Here is a 23,861-nt window from a genome sequence, read left to right on the forward strand (position 1 = left end):
CTTACTAAACACCTCCCCTAGGTCATGATAGGCTGGGGGAACCAAGGAGAGGTCGGGGGGTACCTGGGGCGAGGAAACACCTCCCTCTGCTGGAGGCAGGGCAGATTGAAGGCAGGTGGAATGACAGAGGTGCTCCAACCCACCACCTTGCCAGACGACCAGTCGAAATGGGGGTTGTGCCCCTTGAGCCAGGGGTAACCCAGGACCAGAGGGGTAGGAGGAGACCGGATGACATGAAACTGAAGTTTCTCATGGTGATTACCAGAAACAATTAATTCAAGGGGCTTGGTACGATGAGTAATAAGGGCCAGGTGGCGGCCATCTAAGGCGTTAGCGTTTAGGGGCGAGGGTAATTGTTCGAAAATAATGCCAACCTGAGATGCGAACTTGGCGTCAATGAAGTTTTCCACCTGGGCGGATACCGGCAAGGGACGTCCGAGGAACAGAAGAGTGGCATCCAGCAGAGAGCGTGAACCGAGAGGAACGGGGACGGAGGGGGGGTGGCTCTGCAGGGCCCCGAGTCTCACTGCTGGGCCTTGTCTTTTGGCAGTGACGAACAGGTGGAGATGAGATGTCCGGGTTCTGCATAGTACAAACACACTCCGGTCCTTAAACGACGGGACCGCTCAGCTTCGGTGAGACGAGTGCACCCCAGCTGCATGGGTTCCTCTTCGGGCACGGCACATCTCACGGGGGCAGAGAGGGTAGCTCTCGGGAAGTGTGGGGAATAGGAAGTAGAGAGTGCTGGGGGTACGGAACTCCCTGTCTTCTCTCTACGCCGCTCGCGTAGGCGATTATCCAGCCGGATGGAAACAGAGATCATTTCGTCCAGAGTCTCAGCCTCTTCCCTAGTAGCCAGCTCATCCTTGATGGACTCACTGAGACCGGAAAGAAAAAGCCCACGTAGTGCTTTATCGTTCCAGCCCGATATTGCTGCATAGGTCCTGAACTCTACGAAGAACTCAGCTACACTGCGGGAGCCCTGGCGTAAGGAAATAAGGCGTTTGGCGGCGTCCCCTCCCTCCACGGGGTGATCAAAAACCTTCCTCATTTCCGCAACAAAAAGATCAAAATTATCACTAACTGGAGAATCACTGTCCCATAAAGCTGAGGCCCACGCTAAGGCATTACCCTTAAGTGACCCCATAATGTAAGCAATCTTAGCCCTTTCAGTGGGGTAGGTGAGGGGTTGTTGGCTGAAAACTAGGGAACACTGGATCAAAAAGGCCCTGCACATACCCATGTCCCCAGCGTAGCGTTCAGGCGCAGGAATGAGTGGCTCTCGGGCTCGTGGCAGGTGTGTTGGGGAAGTGGAGGCAGGCGGAGGAGTCGTAGGCAGTGGGGGTTCCGGTGTGTGGGGAACCAATGCATCCAATTGTGCGCCCATCTGAGTGACTCGGGTAGCGATGTTCTTGAAGGCTTCCATAGCGTCCCGGAGGGCTTGGTTGTGCTCGGCAATCTGAGTGCCTTGAGCGGCGAGAGCTCCGTGGACTCTGGCCATGTCTGCTGGGTCCATCTTGGCCAGATCGTTCTGTTAGGTGTGACGATGCTGAACCCAAGAGCAGACAGAGGCGATGTTCAAGGGAATACAAACAGGGTTTATTGAATAGGAGGGGAGCAGGTAGTGGATGAGGAAGCCGGAGGGAGAGCGAGGTGGGCGAGCTGGAGTGAGTGATCCTGGTAACACGGTTGTGCGTAGTACGATCTGGCGCCGACCGCGGGGAATCCAAGGGTTTATGAAGGGCGTTGATTGGGGATCAAGACCAGGTGAGCATGATTGAAGATGAGGACCAGGTGTGAGGTGAGAAGACAGGGGGAGTGGAAGACCAGGAGGAGGAAAACACAGCAGACTGCTGTGACCACAACAGAACAAGCGAACAAACATACTAGGTTCATATGTAAATAAACATCAACACCAGTTTTCATGTTGCAGGAAATGTGTTTTAATATTCACCATTTTAGGAAGAGTTAAGGAAAGTTAACATGACATTCTGTCAAAATGTGATAGGACAAAAAGAAAGTGGTAAGTTACAGTTCTAAAACGTGTCAATCATTCCCGTCTTTCCAGGTAGGTCAGGTCTGTGCTCGTTGTCTACTAAGGCGTGGACGTGCTCCTGGCACACACTCAGCTTTGGTGCATCGGCATGATTCCACCACGGTGTAGGTGTGCAGGATTTTGGTTCCATCCTCACAGGTCATCTCTACCTGCTTATACTTGGTAACATCTTCTTGGCAACACTCACACTGGTGCATCATTGAGTTCGATGCAGCAGAATATCTGAAAACACACACGGAGAAAACAAGTTTGTAAAATCATAGATTCTATTTTATTTTTGAAAGGCTGAAACAGAAACTGTGTAATGGGCTGAAACTTAACTTAAAAATCGATGCTCAATCAGTGTAGCACTTAACAATTCCTCAGATCATTCTTCTAAATAAACTACTGTTTCTAAAGTATGGGGAGGTGTATAATGGTCTAATTCTTGTTTAAAACATTGTCATTTTAGCCTTTTTTGAAGTCTGTAGCTGTGATTTATGTTAGCTCTCTAACCTGTGGTGTCTTAAGTAGTGAATTTAGATATTTAGAATTACATTTTTTTAAAATAAAACATGCAATATTGTTTTAATTTGCATATAAAACTGTCTATGCCCCCAAAAAATCATACTTTTTCACTTGAACAACTAAATAGATATAAATTCAGATTGGTGAATGTGATTCAATGAACTGAACCTGATTTATATGATTAGATTATTCCATATTACGAAAATGTATTAATCATGTGATTTAAACACAAACTTCTTTAAAAAATCCAATTTATTTAGCTTGCGTTTAAGGTATCGGTGCCTGTGCATGCATTTCTTTAGCTTTAACAAAGTGTAATTATATGTGATTTAAAGATATATCTGAACTGAAGGCAATTTTTGTAGATATTTCTTTCATGATATATTTTTCATTTCAGTATTTAAATAAAAATTACAAATTTAGTTCACTTACATAGATGTGCTTCCACAGTGGCCTGCACAGTAGGTGACGTTGACCGGCGTTCTACACTTGTCATCCTCAAGAATGATCTCTTCAGTTTTTACCTCACAGACACTGCGCAGCTGGCCTACAACAGAGAATTGTCTAAAGTTAGAAAACAATTTGTTAATTTTAAAAATGTTCAGTTTGACAAGTAACTTACAAGACTTGCAGCATCCATCAGCGTCAGTTCTCTCTGTTCCCTGGACATTGAGAAAGATTTAAAAGATTAGAGGTAACAGTTTTCTGATGTAAAATTGTGTTGACAAAACTCACAGGTTCACAGTCATCTGGGTTGAACGGGGGGCAGGACTTGATTTTCTCAAGGGTCACCAGTGTACCACTGATCTTATCACACGTATATTTGACACAAGGATCATCAGGGGAAACATAAGTCTCGTTGAGCTGTGGGAGGATTAGAGAACCACAAAATGACTCAATGTGTATACATAATTCTGGTCAAAAAGTTGTTTATTTAATAAAACAAAGTTAATACGTACCCCAATGAAAAGAGTAGAATTATCTGGAGCAGTAACACGACAGCTCTTCTGAACACACTTTCCGCAGCACTTGTCAGGATCAGGTTCATATTCGTAGCCCTGTATGGAAAATGTTATCAATTTACTGGTTCTGAAGTGACTGACGAGGAATAAGAAAACAGTGAAGGCCCAGCTCATGATTAAATGTAGGATCTGGATATTCAGGAAGTGTATGAGTGAGGCAAGTACCTTGAGAATGCAAGAAATAGAAATGTTGGAAGCATTTTTAGACGTAAGTAAGTATTAGAAAAAAGAAGGTTGCAAATTAACATGTGAGTTAAGCATAGAGACGAGTGCCAGTGTCTTTGTAGAACTATAGAATACGAAAACATTATATGAAATAGTAAAAAATTATGTGACAGTTGTGATGAACATATATGAGATCAGAGAGACACCAAGGCTTGGCCCCGTGGTCCTAGCCCCTTCTTGGTGGACAGATAAGGTAAATTGGGGATTAATCAAAGGGTTTGAGATGGATAGAAGAGAACCAATAAGATAAATAAAATTGCATTTGTGTAAAAAATAGGGAGGCAGAAAGTAGAGGTTTCAGGAAGTTGATGAGATCAGATGAATTCAGGTATTTTTGATTAGTCATACAAATATAATTTATGTGAGAAGGGTGTACCAAAATGGTTCGGTTTTTATTGAAAGTCTGATGAAACGGATGTAGAGGTTAATTAAATGCACTTACCTCCGAGCAGCTTGTGTTGCAGATGATAGGCTTGCAAGAAATTATGTTGAGTCCTGTCTCTGGATCCATTTTTGGACCACAGTAACATTTTGTGCAAGGTCCTGACTTAAAAGGTGGGGTAGGTGTTCCAGATGGTGCTGTTTGAGATGGTGGCAGTGTTGCTCCCACGGTTGCACCAGTTGGTGGCACTGGGCCTGTTGTCATTGTTGTGGTCATTGCTGTTGTTGGTGATGGTGGGCCAGGTGAAACTGTTTGTGGTGCTGGAGTTGTGATAGGTCGTTCAGTTTCTGATGGTATGGCTGTTGATGTAAATGGTTGAAGAGTAATTGCTGTTGTTTTTGGTAACAGTGGTCCAGTTGTTTTTGGTGTTGTTACATAAGGTTGAGAAGTTCCAGCTGGTGGTGCTGTTGTGCCAGAAGCCTGACTTGGGCCAGGTAGAGGAGCAGTTGTTCCTGACGGCTGAGTTGGTCTAGGTGGTGGCGGTGTCGTTCTTGGTGTTGCTCCTATGGGTTTAGTGGGTCCTGGTGGTGGTGCTGTTGATCTTGTCCATGAAGGTTGTCCTGGCCTCTGTGTGGGTGCTGTTATAGCTGCTGTTGTTGCAGATGGGGGTCCTGTTGTTTTTGGTGTTGTTACAGAAGGCTGAGAAGGTCCAGGCGGTGGTGCTGTTGTGGCAGCTGTCATGCCAGAAGGTTGGCTTGGGCCAGGAGGTGGAGCTGTTGTTCCTGCTGCTGTTCCAGTTGGTTGCCCAGGTCCTGGTGGTGGTGCTGTTGTCTTTGGGGTTGTTCCAGATGGCTGCGCTGGTCCTTTCGGTGGTGCTGTTGTCCCTTCTGTTTTCGATGGCTGCTCAGGTCCTGTTGGAGGTCCTGTTGTCCGTGCTGCTGTACCAGTAGGTTGACCAGGTCCTGGTGGAGGTGCCGATATTTTTGGTGTTGTACCTGAGGGTTGACTTGGCCCTGGTGGGGGCGGTGTCGTTCTTGGTGTTGCTCCTATTGGTTTAGTGGGTCCTGGTGGTGGTGCTGTTGATCTTGTCCATGAAGGTTGTCCTGGCCTCTGTGTGGGTGCTGTTATAGCTGCTGTTGTTGCAGATGGGGGTCCTGTTGTTTTTGGTGTTGTTACAGAAGGCTGAGAAGGTCCAGGTGGTGGTGCTGTTGTAGCAGCTGTCATGCCAGAAGGTTGGCTTGGGCCAGGAGGTGGAGCTGTTGTTCTTGCTGCTGTTCCAGTTGGTTGCCCAGGTCCTGGTGGTGGTGCTGTTGTCTTTGGGGTTGTTCCAGATGGCTGTGCAGTTCCTTCAGGTGGTGCTGTTGTCCCTTCTGTTTTAGATGGCTGCTCAGGTCCTGGTGGAGGTCCTGTTGTCCGTGCTGCTGTACCAGTAGGTTGACCAGGTCCTGGTGGAGGAGCCGATGTTTTTGGTGTTGTACCTGAGGGTTGACTTGGCCCTGGTGGGGGCGGTGTCGTTCTTGGTGTTGCTCCTATTGGTTTAGTGGGTCCTGGTGGTGGTGCTGTTGATCTTGTCCATGAAGGTTGTCCTGGCCTCTGTGTGGGTGCTGTTATAGCTGCTGTTGTTGCAGATGGGGGTCCTGTTGTTTTTGGTGTTGTTACAGAAGGCTGAGAAGGTCCAGGCGGTGGTGCTGTTGTGGCAGCTGTCATGCCAGAAGGTTGGCTTGGACCAGGAGGTGGAGCTGTTGTTCCTGCTGCTGTTCCAGTTGGTTGCCCAGGTCCTGGTGGTGGTGCTGTTGTCTTTGGGGTTGTTCCAGATGGCTGTGCAGATCCTTTAGGTGGTGCTGTTGTCCCTTCTGTTTTAGATGGCTGCTCAGGTCCTGGTGGAGGTCCTGTTGTCCGTGCTGCTGTACCAGTAGGTTGACCAGGTCCTGGTGGAGGTGCCGATGTTTTTGGTGTTGTACCTGAGGGTTGACTTGGCCCTGGTGGGGGCGGTGTCGTTCTTGGTGTTGCTCCTATTGGTTTAGTGGGTCCTGGTGGTGGTGCTGTTGATCTTGTCCATGAAGGTTGTCCTGGCCTCTGTGTGGGTGCTGTTATAGCTGCTGTTGTTGCAGATGGGGTTCCTGTTGTTTTTGGTGTTGTTACAGAAGGCTGAGAAGGTCCAGGTGGTGGTGCTGTTGTGGCAGCTGTCATGCCAGAAGGTTGGCTTGGGCCAGGAGGTGGAGCTGTTGTTCCTGCTGCTGTTCCAGTTGGTTGCCCAGGTCCTGGTGGTGGTGCTGTTGTCTTTGGGGTTGTTCCAGATGGCTGTGCGGTTCCTTCAGGTGGTGCTGTTGTCCCTTCTGTTTTAGATGGCTGCTCAGGTCCTGGTGGAGGTCCTGTTGTCCGTGCTGCTGTAACAGTAGGTTGACCAGGTCCTGGTGGAGGAGCCGATGTTTTTGGTGTTGTACCTGAGGGTTGACTTGGCCCTGGTGGGGGCGGTGTCGTTCTTGGTGTTGCTCCTATTGGTTTAGTGGGTCCTGGTGGTGGTGCTGTTGATCTTGTCCATGAAGGTTGTCCTGGCCTCTGTGTGGGTGCTGTTATAGCTGCTGTTGTTGCAGATGGGGGTCCTGTTGTTTTTGGTGTTGTTACAGAAGGCTGAGAAGGTCCAGGCGGTGGTGCTGTTGTGGCAGCTGTCATGCCAGAAGGTTGGCTTGGGCCAGGAGGTGGAGCTGTTGTTCCTGCTGCTGTTCCAGTTGGTTGCCCAGGTCCTGGTGGTGGTGCTGTTGTCTTTGGGGTTGTTCCAGATGGCTGTGCAGTTCCTTCAGGTGGTGCTGTTGTCCCTTCTGTTTTAGATGGCTGCTCAGGTCCTGGTGGAGGTCCGGTTGTCCGTGCTGCTGTACCAGTAGGTTGACCAGGTCCTGGTGGAGGAGCCGATGTTTTTGGTGTTGTACCTGAGGGTTGACTTGGCCCTGGTGGAGGCGGTGTCGTTCTTGGTGTTGCTCCTATTGGTTTAGTGGGTCCTGGTGGTGGTGCTGTTGATCTTGTCCATGAAGGTTGTCCTGGCCTCTGTGTGGGTGCTGTTATAGCTACTGTTGTTGCAGATGGGGGTCCTGTTGTTTTTGGTGTTGTTACAGAAGGCTGAGAAGGTCCAGGTGGTGGTGCTGTTGTGGCAGCTGTCATGCCAGAAGGTTGGCTTGGGCCAGGAGGTGGAGCTGTTGTTCCTGCTGCTGTTCCAGTTGGTTGCCCAGGTCCTGGTGGTGGTGCTGTTGTCTTTGGGGTTGTTCCAGATGGCTGTGCAGTTCCTTCAGGTGGTGCTGTTGTCCCTTCTGTTTTAGATGGCTGCTCAGGTCCTGGTGGAGGTCCGGTTGTCCGTGCTGCTGTACCAGTAGGTTGACCAGGTCCTGGTGGAGGAGCCGATGTTTTTGGTGTTGTACCTGAGGGTTGACTTGGCCCTGGTGGAGGCGGTGTCGTTCTTGGTGTTGCTCCTATTGGTTTAGTGGGTCCTGGTGGTGGTGCCGTTGATCTTGTAAATGAAGGTTGTCCTGGCCTCTGTGTGGGTGCTGTTATAGCTGCTGTTGTTGCAGATGGGGGTCCTGTTGTTTTTGGTGTTGTTACAGAAGGCTGAGAAGGTCCAGGCGGTGGTGCTGTTGTGGCAGCTGTCATGCCAGAAGGTTGGCTTGGACCAGGAGGTGGAGCTGTTGTTCCTGCTGCTGTTCCAGTTGGTTGCCCAGGTCCTGGTGGTGGTGCTGTTGTCTTTGGGGTTGTTCCAGATGGCTGTGCAGTTCCTTCAGGTGGTGCTGTTGTCCCTTCTGTTTTAGATGGCTGCTCAGGTCCTGGTGGAGGTCCGGTTGTCCGTGCTGCTGTACCAGTAGGTTGACCAGGTCCTGGTGGAGGAGCCGATGTTTTTGGTGTTGTACCTGAGGGTTGACTTGGCCCTGGTGGAGGCGGTGTCGTTCTTGGTGTTGCTCCTATTGGTTTAGTGGGTCCTGGTGGTGGTGCCGTTGATTTTGTAAATGAAGGTTGTCCTGGCCTCTGTGTGGGTGCTGTTATAGCTGCTGTTGTTGCAGATGGGGGTCCTGTTGTTTTTGGTGTTGTTACAGAAGGCTGAGAAGGTCCAGGCGGTGGTGCTGTTGTGGCAGCTGTCATGCCAGAAGGTTGGCTTGGACCAGGAGGTGGAGCTGTTGTTCCTGCTGCTGTTCCAGTTGGTTGCCCAGGTCCTGGTGGTGGTGCTGTTGTCTTTGGGGTTGTTCCAGATGGCTGTGCAGATCCTTTAGGTGGTGCTGTTGTCGCTTCTGTTTTAGATGGCTGCTCAGGTCCTGGTGGAGGTCCTGTTGTCCGTGCTGCTGTACCAGTAGGTTGACCAGGTCCTGGTGGAGGTGCCGATGTTTTTGGTGTTGTACCTGAGGGTTGACTTGGCCCTGGTGGGGCCGGTGTCGTTCTTGGTGTTGCTCCAATTGGTTTAGTGGGTCCTGGTGGTGGTGCTGTTGATCTTGTCCATGAAGGTTGTCCTGGCCTCTGTGTGGGTGCTGTTACAGCTGCTGTTGTCGCAGATGGGGGTCCTGTTGTTTTTGGTGTTGTTACAGAAGGCTGAGAAGGTCCAGGTGGTGGTGCTGTTGTGGCAGCTGTCATGCCAGAAGGTTGGCTTGGGCCAGGAGGTGGAGCTGTTGTTCCTGCTGCTGTTCCAGTTGGTTGCCCAGGTCCGGGTGGGGGTGCTGTTGTCTTTGGGGTTGTGCCAGATGGCTGTGCAGTTCCTTCAGGTGGTGCTGTTGTCCCTTCTGTTTTAGATGGCTGCTCAGGTCCTGGTGGAGGTCCGGTTGTCCGTGCTGCTGTACCAGTAGGTTGACCAGGTCCTGGTGGAGGAGCCGATGTTTTTGGTGTTGTACCTGAGGGTTGACTTGGCCCTGGTGGAGGCGGTGTCGTTCTTGGTGTTGCTCCTATTGGTTTAGTGGGTCCTGGTGGTGGTGCCGTTGATTTTGTAAATGAAGGTTGTCCTGGCCTCTGTGTGGGTGCTGTTATAGCTGCTGTTGTTGCAGATGGGGGTCCTGTTGTTTTTGGTGTTGTTACAGAAGGCTGAGAAGGTCCAGGCGGTGGTGCTGTTGTGGCAGCTGTCATGCCAGAAGGTTGGCTTGGACCAGGAGGTGGAGCTGTTGTTCCTGCTGCTGTTCCAGTTGGTTGCCCAGGTCCTGGTGGTGGTGCTGTTGTCTTTGGGGTTGTTCCAGATGGCTGTGCAGATCCTTTAGGTGGTGCTGTTGTCCCTTCTGTTTTAGATGGCTGCTCAGGTCCTGGTGGAGGTCCTGTTGTCCGTGCTGCTGTACCAGTAGGTTGACCAGGTCCTGGTGGAGGTGCCGATGTTTTTGGTGTTGTACCTGAGGGTTGACTTGGCCCTGGTGGGGCCGGTGTCGTTCTTGGTGTTGCTCCAATTGGTTTAGTGGGTCCTGGTGGTGGTGCTGTTGATCTTGTCCATGAAGGTTGTCCTGGCCTCTGTGTGGGTGCTGTTATAGCTGCTGTTGTTGCAGATGGGGGTCCTGTTGTTTTTGGTGTTGTTACAGAAGGCTGAGAAGGTCCAGGTGGTGGTGCTGTTGTGGCAGCTGTCATGCCAGAAGGTTGGCTTGGGCCAGGAGGTGGAGCTGTTGTTCCTGCTGCTGTTCCAGTTGGTTGCCCAGGTCCTGGTGGGGGTGCTGTTGTCTTTGGGGTTGTGCCAGATGGCTGTGCAGGTCCTTTAGGTGGTGCTGTTGTCCCTTCTGTTTGAGATGGCTGCTCAGGTCCTGGTGGAGGTCCTGTTGTCCGTGCTGCTGTACCAGTAGGTTGACCAGGTCCTGGTGGAGGTGCTGATGTTTTTGGTGTTGTACCTGAGGGTTGACTTGGCCCTGCTGGGGGAGGTGTCGTTCTTGGTGTAGCTCCTAATGGTTTAGTGGGTCCGGGTGGTGGTGCTGTTGAACTTGGTGTTGTCCCTGAAGGTTGTCCTGGCCTCTGGGTCGGTGCTGTAGTAGCTGCTGTTGTGGCAGATGGGGGTCCTGTTGTTTTTGGTGTCGTTACAGGAAGTTTAGATGGTTGAGGTGGAGGTGCTGTTGTGGCTACTGTTGTTTCGAAAGGTTTTCCTGGACCAGTGAATACTGGTTTTGTACCTGGTGGTAATATTTTGGTAGTTCTTCCCAATGTTGTTTCTGATGGCTTTACTGATTCTAATGGTCCAGATGTTGTTCTTCCTGTTGTTCTTGACGGTTGTACAGTTTGTGACGGTGTTGTTCTGAGGGGTTGCACTGTTGGAGGCCCTGTTGTAGCTTCAGTTTCTGGTATTTCCTCACCAGGCTTGGAAAGAAAATAGCAGCTTTAGAACTATTTTTTAAATAGTTTTAATGCTAGTTTGAGGACTTTTTACTTCTGCTGTGAACCAATAAACATTTGTAAAAGTGTTTTTTTTTTTAATATATTTATTGTATGATGTGTTTAACAAAGTAATACACAATAAGCTCCCATGGTATTATTTGTACGAAACCTGAGAAGTTTTAACAGAGATTAATTACTTTGAAATAATCCCAAAAGGTTTGTTACCTCGAATTCAGTCATGTCGTAGACGCATACACCCTTTGGCACTGCAAAGACATTCAGGTGACATAATTAGACCAATTGAATTTGATTGACTTATGTAATCAATGAAAAGAGAATTAATTTGAAGATCTTACCACAGCTGTACGTCTGACAGCAGGTTCCATTGTTGGTTATGTTGAGAGTGAATCCCAATTCACAGATGATTTCCTCAGGACAAAGGTTTACATTGCATTCTGAATCGTAAAGAAATAACAATGTTACTACGTATAATCATTATCAGATTATAGTTGTTCAAAGGTTATAAAAGTCTAAATGCTCGATTGATGTTCCATGATTCGTCTTCAAATAAAGTTGGTGGTAAATTGAAATTAAATAATTCCATTTTTATCAACAAATGGGTTTAATGTTCAAAAAAGCTCCTCTTCTAAGTAAAAAATATAAAAATGTATTTAAAAAACAGGCTAGGTTTTGGATTAACTGTTTAGGACAGCAAAGTATTGAATGTATTGAACTACAGTGCCAGTAGATCAATGTTAAAATCAATAAAAAAAGATAACATCAAAATAATCAAACATGATAACCAACCACAGGACTGTTTAGTGCAGCAGCCTTCTGTCTTGTTAATAAGCTCTTGGCCTGGCTCAGAACAATCCAGAACTTCTTCTTCTTCACACTTCACTGGCTGACAATGGATGCCCATGACGTTGGTTTCACACTCACAGACTTGGCAATTGGCTGTCCAGGTATCACCAGGCTGTTGTAATTGAAACATTAATTACAGTAAATCTTCTTCTAAATTAAGTTTGGCTTCACTAATTTGGTTCTGAAAAATCTAATTTCTGTCCAATCTTGCAATGTTGCAAATTATAAAACATCTACCACCATCACCATTAGAAAAGAATCAATCACCTATGCAGCCAAACCTTTGCAACCGATTTAATTTGTTTATCATCCTACATGCACCTACGTGGTTCGACAATATAACTGTGAGCTTGGTTAAATGTGTTGATGAGGATCTAACATGGATTGAAGAGTTTCTTACTTTCATTGGGCGTCCATCAGGGCCAACACAATCTGGAATTGAGACAAGGTTTACCAGTGTTTATGCATCTGTGCTTACAAAAGGATCTCAGTCAAAAAGAGGGACTTAGTTCTTACCACAATATTCAACACATGTGTCATAGACAGTGTTGAACAAGGTTGTGCCCTCAGCACAGTAGCAGCCCTCTTTTGTCATGTTGGTGGAGACGAAGTTGTCTGCCTCGTACTTTTTATTGTACCTGTTCCCAGAGAAGGTGTGATGTGAAACATCAAATAGATCAGGAGGCAAACTTCTATACCTTCAGGATCATTGAGAATTAAGATTATCTAAGGTATAATTTACCTGTCATTGCATGTGGGCTCAACATTTGGACCACAGGCCTTGTACACTTTATTTGTAGGACATGTGTGCTCTGCGGGAAATTAATTGTTTTAGAAGCATGATTTAACAATAATATTGATATCCCTTAAAATACAAGTTTTTAAATTACCGCATTGCCCATTGGTGTAATTCCTCCATTCAATACAGACGCCTTCCCTAGCGCACTCAGTCGCATATGCAACCAGGCTTTCACATGTGTTACCACTGTTATCACAATTGTCTGTGACACAGGATGTTTGATAAGGATCAGGTGGTACAATTGAACGGCAAGGCTCAAATACACTGCAAGGAAAACAAGACATTCAGTGAGCAAGGCAAAAGAAAATGTTTTATTTTATAATAAAAAGTTCTCACCTGCTAGTCAAAAGGTCACAAATGGCAGGACTGCAAACAGTGGGTGTCGTGGTGGCAATGGGTGTGGTTTTTAATGATGGTGTTGAGGGTGGTGAAGGTGTTGTAAGAGTTGGTGGGGTTGTAAGAGGTGGTGGAGTTGTAAATACTGGTGTTGTTGTTGTATAAACAGGTGTTGTTGTAGGGACACAAGGTTCTCCTGGTACAGTCCACTCTCCTGAGGTAGTAGGACAATCTCCCACCTGACCGTTGGGAGAGCGGCAGTCGTTGGCCTGTGAGTTGTCACATGTTCCTGAAAGATGTTTTTATACAGTTAGGCCTTTTCACTTGGTTTCCTTTCCACTTGCCTGTCAGAGCAACTCACCACAAAGTCCCTCAGTTTTACCACTAAATATCTGATAATTAAGTGAGGCAAGGATGACAGTCGGCGAGTAGAGAACTTCGGTCTTGATATCAGGTATCTCCACTTTAACGACCATATCAGAGCTTGTAATGCGCAATCCAGAATTACTGTAGGCAGGGTACATTCTTTTCTGATCTAAATAAACCTAAATGAAGACAAAGATGACGTTAATTTTAATTAAAACTGTCTAAAACCATTAAATGTTTAATGAAAACTTACCTCATTAGTTATTTGCAAAAGTGAATTATTACTGTGAGTTAAATATACTGAATGCACTCCATATGTAATCTTTAGGGACTGGGGACAGAAGCTTTGGTCTCCAGCTTGACAGTCTGCCTTGTTTATAATAAGACTAAGTTCATAATTATTTACAATTTCTTTGACCAAGTAGTAAGAGCACTGGCCCTTAAAATCATATTTAAATCCATCAAATGTCTTGTAGTGGTTTTTCGTCCAGGTACTACAGATACCTAAAAGAAAACCATAAGTGTAAATAATAATATTTCTTTATCAGTATGTTGATAATACAACAAACAATAATCTGCTGAAACAGATTTTTATCAAGGTATGTATAAAAAAATGTATGAAGGTACGTACATCGGCATTGATTTTCGTAGCAGCAACCATCTTCAGTGACCGAGACAGGCTCACGTCCATTGGCACACACAATTGGCTTCGGTGTGGTACAAATACTAGCGACCTCTTCAACATTTCCTTCAACGCATGTAGCTGTTGTGCAATTATCAGTCTTCCATGACTCACCATTCTATTTGGGAAAGAATAAAAAAGAAAAGTTCCTCGCTGAGCAGGATTCGAAAAAACCTTGGGAATACTATCGACTATATACTGTTAAAAGCTTAATTGGAAAGAGAAAAAACTTGACAAACCTTCCGAGGTGGATCCAAGTGTGTACAATCAAGAGTAGTTGTAAATTGTGGGGTGGTGATAGTACTCATGAATACAGTTGTGAAAGCTGGAGCGGTTGTGCTAGGAGTAACACATTGACTGGATTGTGTGTCAATTTTACATGATGCATTACAGTATGCAATATAACACCAGCCCAAGCCATCTGTGACATTGTAAACAGTTTCACCTGTAAAGATGAATATACAATGTTATTTGATATAGTCTTGCATACTGAAGATGAGACAAAAGACAAAGAAACATACACATTTAAATCAATGACTTACCAGGATTATAAGAGGTACCATTCACAATGCATGTGCATATTGGTGACGTGGTGAATGGAGGGACTGAGGTAGTAGCTGTAAAAATAGAAGTAAACTGAGTTGTGCTGGTTGGGGGTGTCTTTGTAATGGGGGAAATCATAGTTGTTGCTGTTACTGAAGGGGTTGTTTTCCTTATCTGTGGAGTTGTCTCTGGTACTTTGGTAGATACTGTGACAACAAATGGCGTTGTGGTTAAAACAGCTGTGGTGGGTCCTGCTGTTGTCTCAACTGGAACTCTAGTTGTTGTGATGACAACAGGTGTGGTAGCCTTGGAAACTGGACCAGTGGTTTCAACTGGAGGCTGAGTTGTTGCAGCAGTAGCAGTTGTAGGGGCTGGGGTTTCTGTTACTGAAGGGGTAGTTGTGGCCACCTGTGGAGTTGTCTCTGGTACTTTGGTTGTCCCTGTGACAATAGATGGTGTTGAAGTGACGACAGCTGTGGTGGGTCCTACTGTTGTCTCAACTGGAACTCTAGTTGTTGTGATGACAACGGGTGTGGTAGCCTTGGAAACTGGACCTGTGGATACAACTGGAGGCTGAGTTGTTGCAGCAGTAGCAGTTGTAGGGGCTGGGGTTTCTGTTACTGAAGGGGTAGTTGTGGCCACCTGTGGAGTTGTTTCTGGTAATTTGGTTGTCCCTGTGACAATAGATGGTGTTGAAGTAACAACCACAGTGGTGGGTCCTGCTGTTGTCTCAACTGGAACTCTAGTTGTTGTGATGACAACAGGTGTGGTAGCTGTGGAAACTGGACCTGTGGATACAACTGGAGGTTGAGTTGTTGCAGCGGTTCCTGTTGTTTGAGCCGGGGTTTCTGATACTGAAGGTGTGGTTGTGACCACAGCTGTGCTCTTTTTTACTGGCGTTGTAACAACTGAAATACATGTATTACAACTTTAAACTATCATTCATGACAAATTTACAAATATTCTTTATATCTTCACTACCTGTAGTGAATTTAAATGGAGTTGTTGTAGGAAGCGGTGTAGTCGTAGGACAAGGATACACATCCCTTGTTACCTCCTCATCTGGGCCACAGACAGCTTCGATACAACTCTCAAGGCCATCTGTAGTGTTGTAGATTGTTTCACCGTACTTGTATGTTCTTCCATTGACAAAGCATGAGCAATCTGCAGATTAAGGAAACATATTTCAGTATATAAATAAAATAATTGGACGTATCTCCAACTATCTATATTTACTCACAGTTCACATCATATTTACACCTAATTCCAGACAGTGTGCAAGAGCTGTAAAAAAAAAGCACAATGTTTTTTTTTATTACAAATTAGGGAACCTCTCTGTATTTAAAAAACAAAGAATAATGTATATTATACATGTTGATAGTAAATTATATATAAATGATTTGTTGACGGCTAAAACATACCATTGGTAACAATTTTCCGACGGAACATAATCCCCAATAGCATAATTGGTGCCTTGGTCATCATAACAGCCGCACTGTTCCAAGGAAACACATGTCATAGCGTCCTCGTTGAAAAAAGGTGCAGCTGGTGGACACTGTGGGTAACATCCTGCAAAAACAAGTCAATCATTAGTTATATATACAGAACTTTGAAGCTGTACATGAAGCTTTTTCTTCAAAATAAGAGGTTGATGAATCTAAAGATTTTTTTGTTATCAAATGTCAATTCAATCATACCTTCCAGGCCAGTTATGAGAGCAGAACAGTTCCCAGAAGGATTCCGGCAGGTTTTCATGCAGTCGGCGCCACAAGGTTTGTAATGCCACTCACAGCCTTCAGGGGAGTTATAGTAGTCACAGAAAACGGCTGCAAGAGATACATTTGGTTACTATTGACGACATGTATTGAAAAAACAAGTTACATTATGGAAGTTATGCTTGATGTTGTGCTATTTCACTATATTTTCAGGATATAATAATCAAGTTTCTTGACTTGTGGTAACTAAATTACTGATGTTTTGTTTCTTGATGGTCATGTAGTCGTACTCACGGCATAGTTTTGGAGTTCTCCATCTCACACAGGCTCCAGCTTCAGTGCAAGATTTTGCATAGGAAGCAACAGCTGTGCAGAAACACTCACAGTCCCCACCAGTGTCACAAGCACAAGAATCTCTCACACATGAGTCGTAGTATGGACCAGGATCCACCTTGGATTAAATAATACAGTTTGTGAGTAAATTGTTTCACGCTGAGGTTGACTTATATGTGAAGATCATTTAATTTTACAGTTTTGAACAACATATGTCAAAACATTAGGGCTATTTACATCTTAAGATATACATAAATCATGCTTATTATAGTACCATTTCAGAAAGTACCTTCTTCTTTATAATGTTTACCTTTGAATGGCAGTCCTGGAATGTAACACTGGTGATGATACTACATTGCCTCTGGGACCAAGCTGCTCTGTATCTGTTCTTGGTACAGGGATCTGTTGATAGCTTGGCATCAGGGCATCCAGACGAGACCTTCCAACTGTTACCAAACTCCAGAACATCTGCTACTGTCTCCTGGGAGCGTGTGGTGAAGTCATTTTTGCTATTGCCATCGTAGTTTCCACATAGTCCACATACTTTTTCCTGATAAAGGAAGTTATAGGTAGAAATATGAATTATATTAATGTAGATTTGGAATTGGGAACTGTTGGTCTTACCTGGTGCTGTGGACCAAGTTTAATGAACAGACTGGTCTTCTTATCCCACATGACCACAATTCCTGGCTTGATGGCCACCACAAGGTAAATGCCCATCTTGGAAACTTGAGAAGGCCTGCTGCCCTTGACCACACGAATGGTTTCATCTTTAAGTTGATACTCATCACTCTGTAGATGTGAAAGAAAGTCATTAGTGACAGAGATATACATGTGTGTTCTTAATCCTGTTCCACAAATTCATTGTTAAATAGAATGAAAACGAGCACACTAAAATATAATGTTAACAATCAGGGATTTGCAACCTCAACATCACATGCTTGTCCTTGTTCTAAGACAAATAGGTATAGACTACCTACCTGGTTTTGCTATCATCGACCAGTAAAAGGTTTTTGTGTCCCTCATACAATCATTAACTTAGTTGCGCAGATTCATATATTGAAAGACAGAGAATAAAAGTAATTCAAAGTTATTTTACCCCAAGGTAGATCTTGATAGTTTTGGAACAGGTAGTTCCAGTGGTTCCACAAAGAACATTTTCAGTGACAATTCTGAAGCTTCCATTCTCTGAGCCGCAGTAGTCCTAAGTGAAGCAATAGGAGTGATGGTGAGTTGGTTTGACACGGTTAAATTATATTTTCATAAACATAGACTGTTTTCACGTTATCAGTTTATTCCTGTTGCAAATGTATCTGGTTTATACACAAACATGGAAAAGTATTCAAAACCTGTTTCCTTAAATCACCTGTAAATCAATCTCAACTTGTTTTAGTGTTAATTCCATGAAGTTTACCTGTGCAAGAGCGTATTCACATTCTCCACTGAAGTCAAACCTTTTCCCATCAAAAGTTATATAGTGACCATCACCATAGATACCACAAACTGCATCACAGACGTTGGTGGTACAAGTGAACTTTCTATTGCGGCAGGAGCTGTAAGGACACACACAAAGATTAATCAAACATAATTAATTCGACAATTTCTAGTTATACACAGTGATAGGTTTGCCAAGGTATATCAACTTTTTACAATAAAGTTAATTAATTTAACTCTACTCAATTAAGAAAGTCCATGTCCACAGGTCATTTCTGTGTCCAGATAGGATAGGATATTATACATTTTCAAAGCAATGAGAATTGTTTGCATGAATAATTTAATCTGAAGAAGTATCTATACAAACCATGTGTTGCAATCAACAGTAAGTGTTTCTCCTGGTTGGTATTTCTTTCCATTGTGCACACACGGACAGCTACTCTTGCTGATACAACCTCCGAGTCCATCTGCGACCAGACCATCGGGACACATGCATCCTGATACGCACCCAGCGCTTATCTATCAAAACCAGATTGACATCATGTGAGCCCGATAGGAAATAAGCAAATAACCATGAATGTTTCGTGTACATACACATGCCATGTCCAGAGTACCGCAACTCTTCTGGCACTCAACTCCAACACTACCAGGTGCCTCATCAGAGCAGTTAAAATAAAACATGGGCTTCTTGCATGTTGGTGTTACTGTGCAAATACAGTTATATTTGAAAACATGTTGATGTGTATTTCTGCTTAATTCATGCACATAATGAACACAAGTTGATGTATTTTGTAATCTTAGACATAAAGTACGTCCACAAAACGAAAAACGTACCTTGTGTTTGAAGACCTTGGCAGCTTAGACGTCCTTCTCTGCAGAAACTGTGAAACAACAAGAATGTAAGAAACAAAATGAACACTGCATAGATTATATTTATTCCTAACAAATTATTTAACTACGATCTTTACATTTTGCTGGTGCTGTCTACTCAATTCTTGAAAATATATATTTTCCTGAACTGATCTACAAACTCTAAATAATATACACTTGTGGGGAAAATAATGTTTACCAAGTTCCACCGTCTTTGGTGATGGATTGATCGCTTGGGATTATGTTGTCTCCGTCATAACAAGGACAATCTGTGCCAGGGATGCAAAGACCATTCTCATCCATGTATGTTCCCATTGAACAGCCACAACCATCAACTGATGGGAACTTTGATTGACAACTGTAGTCCATTTGACTGATGGAGTAACAAGTACGGCCACAGCTCGACATGCTGTATTCATACACAGTTCCTTCAGGGCAGGAAGTGCTCAATTTGCCTGGATGAGAGGAGAACATGTGTCAGCAGAAATATATGTTGGTTAATATTTTTACCTTTCTCTTCATCATTTATCCTAAATCTTTCTAAAGAGTACTAGTTATTAATGAACAGCTTGCAAAACAATATCCAAAAACACATTATCAGATTATTCTTGCTGATTATCAACTGTTTAAAGAAGAGTCCTGAGGTAGAACGTACTGCACATAACGTCCCTCCATCCAGTGATCACGATTCCTGCAGCTGAGCAAGCGTAGACATATGAAGAAGCAGCAGCACACATGCAGTCCTCACTCTTTTCACAGTTACATGTGTCATACATGCAGTTCTGTAGAGAGGATTAAACACTTGTCAGGGTGAAACTATGGGATTCATATGTTTCAATGTGTAACATACATCTTTGTAGCTTGTTGGGCTAACAACATTGTGGCAGGAAGCGAACACTCCGTTGGGGTCAGTTAGTTTGGAGCACCAGAACTGAGCAAAATCCTCTGGAAAAGTCATCAAAAATGTAACAAAAAACAAAGAAATATGGATGAAACTACATAAAAGGCAGAGTTAATGTGTACCTTTGTTGATTCCCTGTGTGCAAGGGTGTGTAAACCGTGTCGAAACATCTGGACAAGATGCTCTTGTTTTCCAGGCATTGGCGAAGGCTGCTGCTGTACCCTCCACAAGACCACTGCTCACCTTGAAGTCATCACTCATGATGTTGTTGAAGTTTCCACACAAACCTGTTAAATGGCAGTTGCAACAAAGATATGTTATTAGACAACAGATACAACGGCTCAATTTAATAATCATTGAAGGCACACCTGAAGTGGTCCCTCTGAGTGAGTTGTCTGCTAAAATATAGACTTGCATCAAAGGGCTGAGCTGGATTATCAATCGAAGGCCTATCCTGGTGTTGATGTGAATGTAGAAGGATGAAGGTTTATAGACGCTCAGTTTATCTGCAAAAGAGAGGGATACGAATCAAAAAATTATGTTCCTGGATGTAATAAATCATATAAATCTTCAAACAACTTTGTTATTATTTGTAGCCACTCACAGGTAAACAACGGAAGCTGAGACAGAATCTTGTTCACAAAGACCTGACCGGCAGATTGAACTTTAATTACCTGTGACAAAAATAAAACAAATGTGTTATGTTTCAGAATAAAAAAATCTAACATCGTATTGTAGACAGAAATGTTATACATCAATGTCCAATGTGGAATCTATTTAAAATCATAAAGATGAACAGTGAGGATAGTTTTTTATACAATAGAAATATAATGCACATGCTAGCTTAGCTAACAATCATCATCATGATGTAAAGACTTCAACTTTTAAAACACTTACCATCTCGTTGCTGTTCAGAGACAAAGTAACAGCTCGAAGGCAGGTTCTGCCTTTAACCACACCGCACTCGACGAGATCTCCTGTTATTACATACAAGCCACTTTTCTCCTGCAAAATTCAAAACCACAACATTGAATCACTTCATGAAAAATGTCTCACTGGTTTTGTCGACAAGACCAGAGATTGAACTACCTGTGCCATAATGTAGCTGCAGTCTCCATGAAACGTGTAGAGTTTGCCGTCAAATGTGTTAATGTGGGAGCCTCCTTCTACTGAGCAGGTTTCTGGACAATCGTTTTCAGTGCAAGACCACAGACCATTTTGACACGCACTGTAAATACAGACGCATGTTGATTCTTGTTAATATGACCAGGAAGGTTTTCATTTTGTAAGTTGGTGAAAGTCTGACCAGTGACATCGTAAACATCTCACATGTACATTTTTGTTTATGTCTTACCAAGATTTGCAGTAGTATTCAAATGTTTCCCCTGATTTGTAGACATTGCCGTTGTGCAAACATGGACAAGATTCAACTGCTACACAGCCATTTTTACCGATGTCATCCATGACAGTTCCTGAAAGAAAACATCATTATGGGGTTTTAAATCTCAGATTGAAAATGTAAGTATGATTTTATTTTTTTGAGTAATATTATTGGTGAAATACCAGCAGGGCAGCTGCAACCATCTATACAGTGGGTGTCACAAGTTTGGGTGGCCTGAGGGTTGGAGCAAGTGTTGGGACATGAGCTGCTGCACTCCATGAACACCATGCCAGCTGGACATGACTTAGCTGTGAAGACAACAGGTTTAACCTCTAGCTGCCATGAAATTGTAAAAACCCACGGTAAAGGGTGGGTTAGCATGCTTACGGCATAAAGATGAACTCCTCCATTGTTGTGGCTGTCCACCTGCATGGACACACTGTCTCGAGTACTCTGAGATTGTTTTACACAGGACAGATTTGTCACTGCTGCACAGATCAGACATGCAGGCGGTTACAAAGGAGTCTATGTCCAGGAGGTTTTGGCAACTGCTAAATGAAGCTCTGGAGAAGATAGCCTCACAGTCAGCCTGTAAAATAAATGTTAAATAGATAAATCAGTCAGTGTTATGCAAAGAAACACACGTCTTACACTGATACATCTGCAACTTCTGTTAATATTAAAACAGCAGTAGAGTGTTAAACACATTTCTTAGAAAAGTAACTTTCCAAACCATATTGTCTCAAGAATATTTAATTCATAAACTCAAATGAAAAAAACTAATTTAGTGCATTTGTGAAACAAAGTTACCAGAAAAAGAAGAAAAGGAATAAAACTGAGCCATGTGTTGAGCAATAGAAGGAGAGTCACAGTTTAGTATGAAAGTAAACATAAGTAGAGAAGGACAAACTCACTTTGGTTCCACAGAGCTTTGGAACAGTTTGTTCTGGTTCCACACAAACACGTACTGGATCACTGACTTTGCTAAATTCAGCATAATCTATTATGGAAAGGGATCCTGAAAAAAAAAATCTGTTTAGTATTGAATTTTGTTAAAACATCTTTTGTTGGGATATATACCATCTTTGGGTAATTCATTGTTGATTCCATCAAAGTTTCCACAAAGTCCACAAGTCTGCCCTCTGAGCTCTTTATCCATCTCAATCTATAAAGACAAGGAAGATGAAATGCCTTGCCAGATCATTCATTAATATTATTCATAAAATATTAGAAATACATAAAATGGTAACATTGTACAAGATTGGTTCAGTATTTACATACTCAGAGGGTTAACATTACAAGATATTTTACAAGAACATCAAATATTTGCGTTGGCAGCCCAAAAACCTCTCAGGCCAACGTATCTATGTGAATTCTTATTCATCCCTACCATGGTGTTTATACTCTCACTCAGGAGCCGTCTTTACAAATAACTGCTGCGAGGATCAGTTATATATCTTAATAAGGAGTTACCATGAAAAGGAAACAAAACTTTAACATTGCCATGTTAAACGGGATCCCACCAAAAGGTACAAAACAAAAGTGACGAACCTACTTTAACAAGTGAACAAAGTAGTAGTGATTGACTGATCACTATATTACAGAAAATACCTAGAGGAATCAGTTCTTTGAACTTGGTATCAGCCGAAATACACAAGCAATCTGTTATCTGGAGACAATTATCCTTAGCATTTACTATTTCACATACAATAGGTCTTAATTTATTTATTTTCTTTGATCGTCTTGTTGGCAATAAACAAGGGGGCACTTACGTCCATGGAGTCATCACGGTTCCATGATATTATGATTCCTATTTTTGACTCAAGGATTATACTGGATGTTGTCTCTTTGACGTTAAACCCAAATGAAACATATGGCAGAGTCACCCTGCAGAGAAAGCAGAGTCAATGTCCCTTTAAAAAAAATAATTGTTAAGATTATACTTATTTATTCACACCCAATTAATATTATTCAGAACTTCATTTTCAAAATTATTTGCATAACACAGTAATAACAGGTTAAAATCAATATTAACTTGGTGAACATGAGTAGGACGTTTTAAATTTACCTGTAAAGAATTTGGTGGGTTTTTTTTTTTCAACGCGGAAATGCTTATGCTGCTGCATTAAAATCCTCACAAGACAATATCTAACTTCTTCATTTATTTTTTATTTTACTTTTTTTAATATTTAAAAAAACAACAACATAAATACCGGGGAAAAATTGAAGAGACTAAACTTACGAATTTCCATTGACGATTACATCATCATTCGTGATCAGAACCACTGATGCCTCGAGCTTCATGAAGATACGGTCAATGGTGGAGATGCCGTCCACCAGCTTGCGTTGCATCTGGATGTTAAAGTTTTCGAAGGAGCCTTGGCACTGAATTACCACCTCATGTGTGCAGGAGGAGGAAAACTGGAAATAGTCGCCGTCAAATGTCTTCCAGTGGTTCTGTCCCCAGGTCGTGCAGACTCGGCCGAGATGAGATGAACTTCCTAAAATCAAGTATTAAACATTTAACCTAAAATTTATATATAAATACTCATTTGTCCAACATTCAGTTAAAACACTCTCAAAATGGATCTAGGGAGTGTAAAATCCCATGTGGTTTGGTCACCCACCATTTTGAGCCAGCACGCTGACCAGCATTAGATAGAGGAGCCATAACGCTGATTGGAGTCCTGTAGTCCCCATGTTGGAACTTAGGACTGGCCCGCTCTGACGATCTTTACCTGAAGAATCTAGCTTTTATAGCCATTTGACATCGTCAGCATTTGTGTGTACAAGGCAGCTCCAATCATCCTCACTCTTCACTTCTACCACATCAGTACAGTAGATTGACATTTACACATTACAAATTAAACAAATGGCATCTTGAGTAATGGTGATCCGGTTAACTATTTATTGAGTAAAACACACATCTGGACTTGATAGATATACATAGACAATCATTGTACAATTTCAAAGAATTTAAGTTAAGTTTAGTCCTATGAAGTTATCAGTTAACAGTTTTCAAAAGGTCAACTTAAATCACATATTGGCATCCTCGTGGTATTAAGGGTCCACCCTTTCCTGTTATAAATGTTTCATCACTGACACGTCAGTCTTACTTTGTGCTTTACTTTTTAATTGTGTC

At 43.4% G+C, this 23,861-nt stretch overlaps 1 protein-coding gene and 1 pseudogene across 1 annotated transcript; both read right to left on the reverse strand.

Annotated features, from left to right (window-relative positions):
- Positions 1–2,073: 2,073 nt before the first annotated feature.
- LOC148086607 (intestinal mucin-like protein) lies at positions 2,074–4,499 on the reverse strand. Its single transcript, XM_087783002.1, has 6 exons — positions 4,253–4,499; positions 3,523–3,621; positions 3,299–3,427; positions 3,186–3,225; positions 2,996–3,110; positions 2,074–2,278 (listed from the first exon to the last, which is right to left on the reverse strand). The coding sequence occupies exons 1-6, from the start codon at positions 4,466–4,468 to the stop codon at positions 2,074–2,076; spliced, it is 804 nt and encodes a 267-aa protein (XP_087639128.1). The 5' UTR covers positions 4,469–4,499.
- A 5,094-nt stretch (positions 4,500–9,593) lies between these two features.
- LOC148086608 (mucin-2-like) lies at positions 9,594–23,419 on the reverse strand (annotated as a pseudogene).
- Between the last annotated feature and the right edge of the window lie 442 nt (positions 23,420–23,861).

The sequence above is a fragment of the Callionymus lyra genome, chromosome 2 (genome assembly GCF_982586985.1).
Source record: "Callionymus lyra chromosome 2, fCalLyr1.hap1.1, whole genome shotgun sequence".
Lineage (NCBI taxonomy): Eukaryota > Metazoa > Chordata > Actinopteri > Syngnathiformes > Callionymidae > Callionymus > Callionymus lyra.